At 42.9% G+C, this 12,930-nt stretch overlaps 1 protein-coding gene across 5 annotated transcripts in view; it reads left to right on the forward strand.

Moving 5' to 3' along the window:
- The window catches only part of DENND1A (DENN domain containing 1A), a 545,115-nt gene that overhangs the window by 244,441 nt on the left and 287,744 nt on the right, over positions 1–12,930 (forward strand). For all 5 annotated transcript variants that reach the window (XM_037745641.1, XM_017548402.2, XM_017548407.2 and 2 more), the window contains one exon: positions 8,568–8,637. In XM_037745641.1, coding sequence (XP_037601569.1) covers positions 8,568–8,637 — 70 coding nt within the window. The remainder of the gene's footprint in view (positions 1–8,567; positions 8,638–12,930) is intronic.

The following is a 12,930-nucleotide window of genomic DNA, read 5'->3' on the forward strand; positions in this document are numbered from 1 at the left end:
GAGAATATGTGGGTAGATGCCATTGATACAACATCTGAAAAATGATATAGAAATGAATGTGGTGTTTGGACTGGAAACATCTCAATTTTAAATTCTGTAGAAATGTTAAAGCTAAATGTGATTATCTCAGGAAGGTGAGGTATGCTTTTCCCTTAGGGAGGAACCAGATATAACCTTGCTGCTAAGGTTGTGGTTCGAGAATCGTAGACCAGCACACATGAGTGGTTTCTGTTGTGCTTAAAAGTGGGAATGATTATTGGCTGAGTATGACAGAGAAGATATGTCTTATAGAAGGCAGTGCAGTTAGGAGCTAGGTCTTCCTTCCTTCTCATCTTGTATTAGGAGGGAGAGGGGAAGGAATGAGAAGTATAGGAGTGGAAGAGCTCATGTGAAAGTTTTTTCTCTTTGGTGAGTTTGGGGTGAAGAGTATCTTCTGAAGAATGGGACAAACCGGTTAGGGACAGAAGAGGAAAAATGTTTGGAGCAGACTGGAGGGGCTGGGCAACAGGAGCCCTGTTGCACTACAGATTAGAGGATTCTTGAACAATTTTAAGGGCTCACGTATGCTTGAAAAATTAGGTGTTCAGATGATTGTAATCAGCCTGGTTTTGTGACGTTTTTCCATAGCAATTGAAGTAGGAACAAGAAGAGTAGATGGTAGAGTTTACTTGTGTTGAGGAGATGGGCAAGGGGCAAGGAATCTTGTTTGTAAGTATTCCTTGGTCTACTTTGAATATTCACTTGCTCTATACTCATTATTTATTCCAGACTCCAGCAGGACATTGGCAGGAATCATTTTTTAAAAACTGGGTCATTTTCCAAACCCAAGTGCTGCCTGCTAAATTTAGATTCCCACCTTCCAGCTAGAGTTGGTTGACTGTTACTCTATAGCTCTAGTGGTATTTAATGGCCTTAATAGAACCTATAGAGATGGTTGTGTCTGTCAAGGGAAGCTATGATTTATTGAATGTCTCACATGTGCCAGGAATAATTAGGGGTTAAACAGTCAATACATAGTCACCATCTTTGCTTCCATGCTTCCATGGAGTTGACACCAATGGAGAAGACAGAAAAGCCTGTATTAGAAACAATCATGAGTTTGAATGTAGAGAAAGCCCAGGAGGTCTTCATATTCTGGGAATAAAATGCATCTGTTTAAATGGGGACCAAAAGTTCATAGTAAAAATGAGGAAAAGGTTAGGATTTTATCTAGAAAAAGTGAACCTGGAGTTTGGAAAATAAATTTACCTCAACAAAATCTGTCTTTTAATTCCAACAGTGTGTTAAGTCTTTTTTTTTAAACTTTATTTACTTATTTATTTTTGAGATGCTTTTGTTACCCAGGCTGGAGTGCAATGGCGCGATCTCGGCTCACCACAACCTCCGCATCCTGGGTTCAGGCAATTCTCCTGCCTCAGCCTCCTGAGTAGCTGGGATTACAGGCACGCGCCACCATGCCCAGCTAATTTTTTTTTGTATTTTTAGTAGAGACGGGGTTTCACCATGTTGACCAGGATGGTCTTGATCTCTTCACCTTGTGATCCACTTGCCTCGGCCTCCCAAAGTGCTGGGATTACAGGCGTGAGCCACCGCGCCTGGCCAACAGTGTGTTAATTCTTAGAAAGAATAATACGTCAAGTATTGTGGGAGAGAGGAGGTTATAATTTTTCTGACTTAATAACACTTCATGGTTGACTTTCACAGCATAATCATAAAAGGAGTCATTTTTTCCAAAAGTATTTGAGGGCTTCAGTTTCCCAAAGGTCTCTTTTATTCTTTGATATTGAAATCATTTTCTTTTGATGTGACTGTTGTGTTATTATCCTTGTTTTTTTTGATTTTTCTCTTCATGACTTGTTAAGTGGTCTAATACAGCCAGGTCTTCATTTGTTGATGACGTTGCCTCAACTCTGAGTGGGTATCCAGCGTGTGCAACATGGGCTTCATAAAATCCAGCATTCTTTGCAAGAGTTGTAGTTTTACTTTGTGGCTAGTTTGCATTTTATTATAGATATTTGGCTGAGATAAAGAGCCAGGAGCAGGGATAGATGCTGGGTGAAACTGGAAGGGTAAAGATGGGACATATTGTCTGGAAACTGAAAGTGTGGAGAAGGGATATGTTATTTGAAGCAGTCACATTGTTGGTGAGTATTTTCCTCTCATAACAGCTTCTGTTTTCTTGTCCATTCTGGTTGACTGCACAGTATGAGGAACTCTTGTAGAGTTCCGGAGGAGCCTCTGACCCAGACACCAGGAATCAAAGAGAGCTTCCCAAAGCTGAGATCAGCAAGGGGGTCAGGCAGGGAGGGACAGGAAGAGTGTTCTGGATTAGTGGCTCTCATGTCCATGAGGTACATTAGCAGGTGGTGTATATCTTCATAGAGGAAGAAACAGTGTTTGGAAGACTGCTTTCCTGAGGTGTCACATCTAGAAAGGAACAGACCTGAGATTCAAACTTGGGGTTACCAGATTCAAGCCTGTGTTCTCCCCAGCATATGCCATGCTGCTCTGCTTTTTAATATTGGGTGAGGGGATTGATTTTGTTTTTGTAATAGGAAAGCTTTAAATACTGAGTGCCTAACAGGTTTAACCAAGGAATCCTTTGCCATTGGATACATGTTGGCAAAATCTGCTGACAGAAAGGGATGCCTCTCTTCAAGTATTCAAGATGGAATGTCAGGAGCTCCTCAGACAGTAGAAAGTCACCGAAAACAAACGAAAGACCCAATGTCATGTTACTTTTCTAAAACTCATCAGTCCCAACATGCACAGAAGTGGCCCTGCCACAGTCTTCCCCAGGGAGGCAGTACTTTACTGTATCACCTATTTTAATGGTGCCTGAGTGTCACATCCTAAAACTTTATTGTAAATTACTTTATTCTTATTTCTCTTTTGTTGGAGAGCCAGAGCATTATTTTGGTTTTGTGAATGGCTAGATTACATTAAGATTTTGCTTTTAGGATAGCAAAGCAGACACTAGTTCTGATAAGGCTGAAATCCACTGGGCTCTACTGAGGTCAAGATGAAGGGAAAGAATTACCTCCCACCTGGTTCTAAAGCCGTCACTCATGCACTTTCTTCTGCTGTCATGCAGATTTTGTCAGTGGGAGCCCCTCCTCACTGGCTTTCCTGTCCTATTGATATGTCTTGTTCATGTACTGAGCACTGCTTCCCCCCGCCCCGCCGTCGTAATCCAACAGGGCCATTTCCCAGCCCCAGCCCTGGAATCAAACATTTTTTTCAAGGAACCCAGGGTCCTTTTACTGGAGAATAGTATTTAGAAACCAATATTTGGGCACTTAGTGTGCTTATTATAATTGGGCTATCCCTGCTTCCAGGTCTTCTCAGTGGCTAAAACTAGAGAATATATGTATGTACATAGATTTGTATTTCTGTTTATCTGTCTCTATTTTCCTACCTGTCTATTGAACACCATGATTTCCCACAGTTACATCGAGTTCCAGTTTGACACCACAGGGTTCATTCTCATTCTTTCCCAAACCAGATTTGTAACTCTCTTCTCTGATAGTAAGATACCTGGTTCCCGTTATATATTTACCTGCTTGGTCAGTCTTGATCTGTTCCCCGTTTGTAGCCAGTGGCCCTCTGCTGCAGCCTCCTTCCCACACAGCGCCACCCTCCTCACCCTGTCTGGACTGTGGCACCTTAGGCAGAGCTGCTGCTGCCCGTTCCTATCATGGACAGCATTCTCAACCACATGGACTCTGCCTTGCTGCCCCCTTGCCCTTCGTGGAAGCCCTTCCACCCCTCAGGCTCTGACATCCAACACTGAACTGCCTTCTAGATGTTCTTTGTAGTCTTCTGGGTTCTAATACCATTGCTGGTCAGCCTCTCCACTCCACATGGATGCTGTCATTACCCCATGTCAGGCTCAACCCCTCCTTGCCCCACTAAGTCATGAAACTTCAAGCAGTCCTCCCCCATGGAGACTCCCTTCTCATCTTGCTCAGATGCTGGCTTTCCCTTACCAGGACCCTCACCCTGCTTGGTCCCCAGCACACCACGCCTGATCACCCCTCAGTGGGACACCCTTCTCCTCCCACTTGGACTCTAACACCTTGTACCACGTTGTCCCTCCAGGAGGACAGCCTCCTCTCCTCACCTGAGTCTGTCGTCCTGCTGTGGACCACCATTCTCTCAGGTGGCTGCTGCCTTCCTACACTTGGTGAGCTTTTCCCACCATCCCTGCCCCTTGCTCTCTCCCACACTGATTTTGCCTGGTCCCATCTCATGACTTTGAACTGAACTAGTAGAAAGAGAAGTCAGAGAGCTCTTAAAATTTTTAATGGTTTTCCGTTTTAATACTTATGGCAAAGTGGAATCCCTTTATATTCATGCTGAACTTACATAGGCCAGTCATCCATGTGTACACAAACTCACCAGTTGGAGTGATTATTATCCCAAGTGGAGTGAGATTAAAAAAGGGAGTCCATGCCCTTAGTTCAGTTCAAGAGCCAGCAGCTCACCAGCTAACAGATTTAGACGTAGGATGCTCTCATTCAATCTGACCCCACAACTCAGGCTAACTACTTAGTGTTTACACAGACCATGTCCACCATATTTTGAGGGTAATTGAAGGGCTTTTTCAGGTTGATTTTGACTATGGGCTGTTGCTACCATAAGTGCTGTCTTTAGAATCTCCCTTTGCCCTCCTTACAAGGACCTGTGGGGTCCTAGGTCAGGAAGGCAGTAGGTGGAGAACACTTCTCAAGTTTAAAACTTCTTATAACCTCACATGAAATACAAGCCTCTCTATTTGACTCTTTTTGCCTGGGAGTGAGGGCAGAGCCTGGGACAGAGTTACCTGGGCCAGAGTGAGTGAGAAGGAAGAGAAGCCTGGATCTAGGCAGGTGTCTGGGGAGCAGGCTGTTCCCTTTTCGCTTTTCTCTGTCTTCTGATTGGGTCATGACGGTGCTCCATGATCACCTTCTACAGTCCAAAAGCCTAAACTAAATAAAGCACTTGGGAAAGACTTCTAGCCCCTTCCAACCAAACTGTTACTCTGTTGTGTGTGTGTCTTTCCAATGAAGACCATAGCCTTCTTGAGTGCAGGACCTTTTGTGCCACAGCCTTGGATGGAGCCCGCGGCAGTCCCCACTGTGATACTCCACAGTGGAGACTCAAGCCATTACACAAAAGCAGCAAGCAGAGGCGGACCAGAGATGTTCGCACGCTTTTAGAGTCCAGGGCGGAGCAGCAGGCTAGAGTGTTTGTTTCCTGTCATTGGTCTGGGAAGGATTGTTTATTCAAGGATGACAGACACACGCAGACTGGAGTGCAGGGTCCCTGCAGCCTCACCTGCAGCCTGGCAGACTGCACAAGCTGTTGTGGCGGCTCTAATGAAGCAGGACAGGAAACGCCGCTGGATAGAGCTCTGCTGTGAACCCTGGCCTCCCAACAGGGGAAAACAGGGGCCCTTTGAAGAAGAAGACAGCTGGGTTTTGGTTTCAAAACCTTAACACTGCCATCACTAGATACTCATCTGTCAGTGCACAGGGGACAACATGTGGGGAACAGTTGTGTCCAGTCAGGCCAAAGGGAGAAAGAAATGGCTGATTTCCAGGGTAACTGCAAAATTTCTTGTGGCTAGTGGTTCTGCTTAGCATAGCCAAATGAATTGATTTGTGAGACTGAGGCTGTGTGTGAGAACCAGGGTGCTGTCTGTAGTGGGCTAAGAGCTCCTTCCCAGGTCCCCTCCTTAATCCTCACAGCAGGTGACGTGGAGGCTGGAGCCTCTGTGTCCAAGCCATGTTGGTCAGTTGAACCTAGCCATCCAAAACTGCTTTGATGGATACTGTAGTCCTAAACTGTCAGAGCATCCAGCCTGCCCCATATCACTTAACCTAATATTTCTAAAACAATTCCATTTTTCTCTTGTTGACTTGAAGCCACAGTTTTCTTGTAAGAATGTATTTCCCCTTCTTGCCTTCCCCCCAACCCCCTCTTGACTTTCAGTGGCTAGCATTAACTAGTGGTATTTTGCTTTCAGGAAAAAAAAATATTGTAATCCTTGGTCAAATTTGTTTACTAAGAGTCGTCTAATCTGTGCAAGAGTTTTCTTCTGAAGGGATTTCTTGTTCCTACTATAATGGCTTTTAACTCGGCCGAGGTTTATTTAACAGAATAGGAAGGGAGAAACTTATCTCCTCCCTAATCCCTCTTGAATGTTTACATTACTCTGCCAAAGTAAATGCTGTGCAAAGTGGCAGCAGTCATTTGCTGTGTAATAGTCAATATGCAGCTGCCAGGGCTGATTGAAACATATTAACGTAAGTGATAATACTGTCATAGAAGTGAAAAGTTAAGTTGCTTATCAGTATATTTTGATAAGCTACTTAAATTTTACAGTAGCATGTGCTGGCTTTAGACAGACGTTAATGACAGAGGACTGTGCACTTTATCTGTTCTCTTTGTTTCCTCTCACTTCATTTATTACCCTCGGTGGCGCAGCCGGTAATCTGTACAGGGTGCTGATTCCCCTCTCCCTGGAAGGATATCACATCTGTGCGCTACCTTGTGTCCATCTCTGTCTGTAATGGACTCTGTTAGCACAGCGGGGTGGATGTGACTAGGCCGGCCAGTGCTTAGTACGACATTTTTCTTGCTTGCTGTTTGATGTCACTTTGGAAAATTTCTTTATAAAGAACAAAGCCATTGAAAGTAAGCGGCAAAACTTCTTGGGGGTATGGATACTTTTCAACAATCCCATAGGATGCATGTGCCCTTGCCGTCAGTCTTTGTCTGGTTTTATCTGCCCAGTAAACGCTGAGCACTGATGGTGTGCCAGGTGCTGTTCTTGGCACTGGAAAGACAAAGTAAAGAAAGATAGGCTCCTTCCTCTCTGTTGGCATGTGGTCTGTTGAGAAAACAGACATGCCATTGAGGACTGTGTTGTGTGGGGAATGTTACAACCGCAGCATTCTCATGACCAGGGCAGCACAGAAAAGAGAGAATTAGGGCACATGAAGTGAGGATGGGGAGGGGGTGGGGGACCGTTAGGAAGATGAGTAGAGATCAACTAGACTAGACCACAAAGGTTGGGGATAAAAGGGCCCAGCGTATGTAAGCCCAGGCAGGCTCGAAGATGCCAGCACGTTCCCGGCATGAAAGGAGTGAGGGGAGCATGTGTTTGGGGAAGTAGAGAGAGGACAGCCACAGCAGTGGGCAAGGGTCCTGGCAGTGTAGAGCCCCAAGATTTCATCCTAACCAAGGTGGACTTGATCCTGGAGTGATGGAGCATCATTGCAGGGATTAAGTACAATGGGCAATGGAGATTTGCATTTTAGAAAAACCATTCTAAAAGTAATGACCAGGTGGCTTACACCTATAATCTCAGCACTTTGAGAGTCTGAGGTGGGCAGATCACTTGAGGTCAGGAGTTTGAGACCAGTCTAACCAACCAACATGGTGAAGCCCCGTCTCTACTTAAAATACAAAAATTAGCCAGGCATGGTTGTGCACGCCTGTAGTCCCAGCTACTCATGAGGCTGAGGCAGGAGAATCACTTGAACCCGGGAGGCAGAGGTTGCAGTGAGCTGAGATCGCACCACTGCACTCCAGCCTGGTGACAGAGCAAGCCTTTGACTACAAAAATTATCCAGCTATGGTGGCGCATGCCTGTAGTCCCAACTACTTGGGAGGCTGAGGCAGGAGAATTACTTGAATCCAGGAGATGGAGATTGCTGTGAGCTGAGATCATACCACTGCACTCCAGGCTGGCAACAGAGCAAGACTCAGACTCTACAAAAATTAGTCAGGCATAGTGGTGCACGCCTGTAGTCCCAGCTACTCGGGAGACTAAGACAGGAGAATCGCTTGAACCTGGGAGGTAGAGGTTGTGGTGAGCTAAGATTTTGCCACTGCACTCCATCCTGGGTGACAGAGCGAGACTCCATCTCAAGGAAAAAAAAAAGCCACACAGAGTGGATTGCAGGACTGAGGTCAGCAGCCAGGCTGCTCTCAGAGTGAAGGGAGCAATGGTCAAGACCTGGTGGAAGACAGTGGGGATGGAGAAGTGGAACTCATGCTGAAGTGGATAGAGAGATGGTGTGTGGTGGGTAGAATGTCTGTTGGAGTAACATGGATGGCTTTGGGCTCATGGGGCTTTTGGGACAACCCTTTGCAGATGCCTGCAGTGGGAATGCTGTGTGTGTGTGTGTCTGTGTCTGTTCCTGTCCCTGTCCCATCACGAGAACTTGAATAGAAGCTTTCCTGGGAAGGGTGGGTATGCTGGGAGAGGCCAGGGGGCTACTCAGAGATGGTGCCTGATTATGGAGTCTGCTTTGAATTTCTTCTCTGTGAACTGTTCTAGCTCAGAGGCATGGGAATAATTTATAATGGACATTCAATCCTCTGCCTTACACAGGCAGTTTTTTAAACTCTCAGAAATAATTAGCATTTCACCAATCTGTGTTTCCAGCGGTCTGTGACAGGAAGACTCTTTAGGACGTAGAGCAAAACTGAAATGTATCAGTCTTGAATTAGATCCTGGTTAAAGTTTTTGACCTGCATACTAATATTTCATGTGTTTCCTCTTCTTCCTCCAGCTATCTCCCCTGGTTCGAGGTATTTTATAAGCTACTTAACATCCTGGCAGATTACACGACAAAAAGACAGGTATTTGCCTTTTAAAAATAATTCTTTTTAACAAATAAGCTTTAATTTTTATGATGAAAAAGTAAAACATGCCTTATATTTTACCAAAAAAGTAATGCAGTCCTAGTATAGTAAGTGTGGGAAATTCGGAAAATAATAGGAAGGAAAAAATCATCACTCATAATTTGCCCCTGTTCCCTTTCCTAAAATAAATATTGCTAGCATTTTGGGTTGTTTTCTTCCTTAAGTTTTTCTTTGCATTAAAGAAATGATAACTAGATCCTTAATATTCACAGTTAATGTTCACAATTTCTAATATTCCCAAGCAGCCTTGGAAGCTCATGACATGTATAAAATTATAATTTTGCTGAGGCACAAATTTCAGTTGCTCGTGTCATGCTGCAAATCTGGGGTTTGCAAGTAACACATTTAACTGGCAAGTGACCTACCCAGCTGTCCTGAGTTCCCATTTCAATAAAGCTTTGTGGTGCTTTTACAGTAACTTTCGTAAGGGTCTGAAAATTATGTTAAAAATACATCTGTACTTTGCTGTACTTTTGGAAGAAGCGGTAAGGTAAGGCATCTTCCATGGCTGTCAAGGCCAGTTGGAACTTTATGTAGATTTTTGTAGCCCTCATTTTTAGATATCATTATAATGAGTGTGCCTCCCATACTATTAAAAATGTTATAAATATTTTTCATGGCTGTGTAATATTTTATCATGTACCTTGATTTACTGAAGCATTTTTTATTACTGGGAATTGTTAATTGTTTGGGATTTTTCTACTGTTATAAGAAGTATAACCATTCGCATCTTTGAGGGGAAAGCATTTTCTTCATTTTGGATTGTTTCCTTAAAAGGAGAATCCCAGATGGGCCATTGTAAGGTCAGTGGACATATACATTTTTAAAACATTTGCCAAACTGCTTTCTAGAAGAATTCTGCTGTTTTCTTAAAGGATACCCTTTACCAGCAATGTGAGAAAGTGCCTCGGTCTCAATACTCTCATCAGTATCATTTGTTGAATTCATTGTTTATTTGACAAGTAAAAAAGTCTCATTGTTTTAATTGCATTTCTTTGATTATTAATGAGTTGAATATTTGTCTATATATCTAATGTCTCATATTTTCCTTTTTGTAAATGGCCTAATATTTTTAAAGTGATCCATTATTATTAAACGTTAAGGAAAATTTTTCCTTAATATTTTTTTGTTGAGCGTTCTGAGGAATTTGAGTGTTAGTTCTTAGAAATGGTCCATGAAAAGGGTACCAGTTCATTCACAGTGGGGTCCAGGGGAGGGAAAGCGGTTTTTTGTTTTCATCTCCTTAAGATTCATTTAATGTAAGCTCTAGGAAGTCCTGCATTGGAGAAACCTGTGTCACCTGTGCTTCCATCTCCTTTTGCCCCAAACTCCTTTCATTCCATGATAAATATCAGCATTCTGAGATAGCAGTTTTTCCTGGAACACACTTTTGGAAATGCTGTTTTGGAGGAAAGGTGGGAAATTGTGTTTATAATGACTAAATCATTTTTTTTTTAGAGGCAGATTTACTTACTGGCAAATGTATTCCGGAGGTCACAGTAAATGGAAGGAATAACTAATAGAAACAGTTCCTTTGATCACTACACTCACTGTGAAAAGAAGCTTAGATATCAGGAGATTCTGTCATAAAAGAAGTGATTTACTCTTTGATGAATGAGTTAGGAGGTCACCTTGGGTCTGTTCATCGATTTCTGATTCACAGTTATCTTTAGTCAAACATTCAGGTTTTCACTCAAATTTGAAAGGTGTCTTTAATAAATAGAATTGTATAATATGTAGGCTCTTCACAGGTTTGAATGGGAGATTTACTCACATTTTTTTCCCTCCATATGCTCCAGTCCAAAAAAAAAAGAGAAAGTCAGCAAAACAAAGAATTTAGTACACTTTTTAAAACAAGTGATTCAGGAAAGTTTATAAAAGTGTAGATACAATCTGCGCATATGGGAGACTGGATCATTACCCTGTAAAATTGGTGAACCTTTCTCCTGGGCCATTGCTCCAGCAGGACTCTGCCTCTTGGGATGTCAGAGACTGAGATCAGTAACATGTTTTAGTTGGAGTCTATGTCTCTTGAATCCAGGACTCTTTCTTTTTCCCACTTTGGTTAAAAGAATTATGACACATATGATAGGAAATCTGCCTACAATTTTGTTTGCAAGGTGTTAGTCACTAGATTAGAACAGAAAGAGTTTTTATTTAAAGAAACAGAATCTACCTTCTGCCCCAGGGCCAAAACCTTCTCCCATACAAAAGTCACTGGGAGGTTGGGAAGCAAGATAGGCTTCGAGCGTGTGTGTGTGTGTGTGTGTGTGTGTGTGTGTGTGTGTGTGTATCTCTGTCTCTGTGGTGTGGGAGACCAAGGTGTGGTTAACTGCGGTATCTGCTTGGGTCGTGGACCCATCATGCTTATCAGACCTTGAATGGGCACCCTTGTGGAAGGGATGGCAGGGCAAGGAGGACATCTGAGCCAGGGAGCAGCCTGGCTCAGGGTGTTGGAGCCTAAGGGAGAGAAGGATGTTTATGTGGGAGCCTGGTGGTAGAGGCTCAGCATGGGATGTCAGAACTCAAATAGGATATAGAAGAATCCATGTGAGAAGGGAGGCAGCAGCAGTGACCCAGTGCTGGTGTGTTGGATCCTGAGGTAAGGAAGGCATTTGTATGAGGGGGTGGATGGTAGAGGCCCAGCCCTGGATGTCAGTGTCAAGGAGGGCACGGAGGGCATCTGGATGGTGAAGGAGGCAAGGATGGCAATAGAAGAGTGTTTCCATACAAATAAGCAATTATATAAAGAAAATATAGGCAAGGTTTTTCACTTTCGTAGAATGAAGTCACAGATACATAAAGGGAGAAAACTAGAATAATTCCTATGTTGGATTGGAATAGGAGCCATCAGTGTGAACCCATGTCTTTGAATATGGGAAGATGGATATAGAAATAAATAAGAGATGTGATGTGCCTCTTGTGGTTCCATGTGTGTGTGATGCATTCCCTGGCTCCATTGACTGAAAGGACCTGGAATGTGCAACACTAGGGAGCAGTGAGCACACATGGTGCCCAGATGTTGGTTTCTAAAAACCATTCCCTACTAATAGAAACCAGGATTCATTGAAGAAATCACCTGATTCTGGGGCTGAGGCAGAGAAAGTATAAGATAAATCTGAAATATCTTTTATGCCAAAAAGTAAGGAATTGCTAAAAACGTGATGGGAACATGTCAGAAGGACACAAAAGCAGTAAGAGGGCTCCCACTAGTCATATCTGGAACAATTTGAGCATCAGAACAAATTAGGATGGTAAAGGATTATAGCACACTGAATAAAACAGGAAACTATGGACCCATGGTAATATAAATAAGTAAATGGATACATTGAAAGTTTGACGAATGGGATATTTACTTAAAGTGTCAATCCATAAAATGGTTATTTATTACAAAGAGAAAGAGTAGTGTTACTGTAGAGATATCAAATGAGTTAAATGATGAAAGCAAACATCATCAGTGAAGGGACAAATTGAAGTCAGACATTAGACAAAACATTAGGCAATTGAAAGTTTTTCTACAAAATGGGTGGTCTCATTGTCAAGGTCATACAAATCTAGGAAAGACTGAGGAGCTGTTCCCGATTCAGGATGAGTAGAGAGTTATCACTACTAACACTGCAACATGTGATCCTGAACTGGATTGTTTGCTGTCAAGGATATTATTGGCACAGTTGGCAAAACATGACAGGATCTGAGGATGAGATGATAATTCTGCATCAATGTTAATTTCCTTATTATTGTGATTCTCTTAGTTTGTTTTCTGCTGCTGTAACAGAATACCACAGAATAGGTAATTTATAAAGAAAACAGATCTAGTTGGCTCACAGTTCTGGAGGCTGGGAAGTCCAAGAGCCTGGTGCTGGCATCTGGTGAGGACCTTCTTGCTGGGTCATAACATGCAGCACTCGAGACAAGAGACACAAGCTGGGGGTCAAACTTTTATCAGAAGCCCACATTAATCCATGGCATAATTGTCTTAAAGGTTCTGCCTCTTAATACTGTTACAATGACAAATCATCAACACATGAACTTTTGGGGGAAACATTCAAACCACAAGAATGATTAATTGTGATAATTTAGGAGAAAGTTTGTATCTATGGATGATGGGGGCATAATCTTGACAACTCATTCTCAAATAGTTCAGGAAATAACTGTTCAGTAAGTTTGAGATTGTTTCAGAGCAAAACTGAACACATGCAAACACATACCCTCAAGTTCATCTCTCTGAGA

Source organism: Cebus imitator, unplaced genomic scaffold (assembly GCF_001604975.1).
Source record: "Cebus imitator isolate Cc_AM_T3 unplaced genomic scaffold, Cebus_imitator-1.0 Scaffold206, whole genome shotgun sequence".
NCBI classification, from domain to species: Eukaryota; Metazoa; Chordata; class Mammalia; order Primates; family Cebidae; genus Cebus; species Cebus imitator.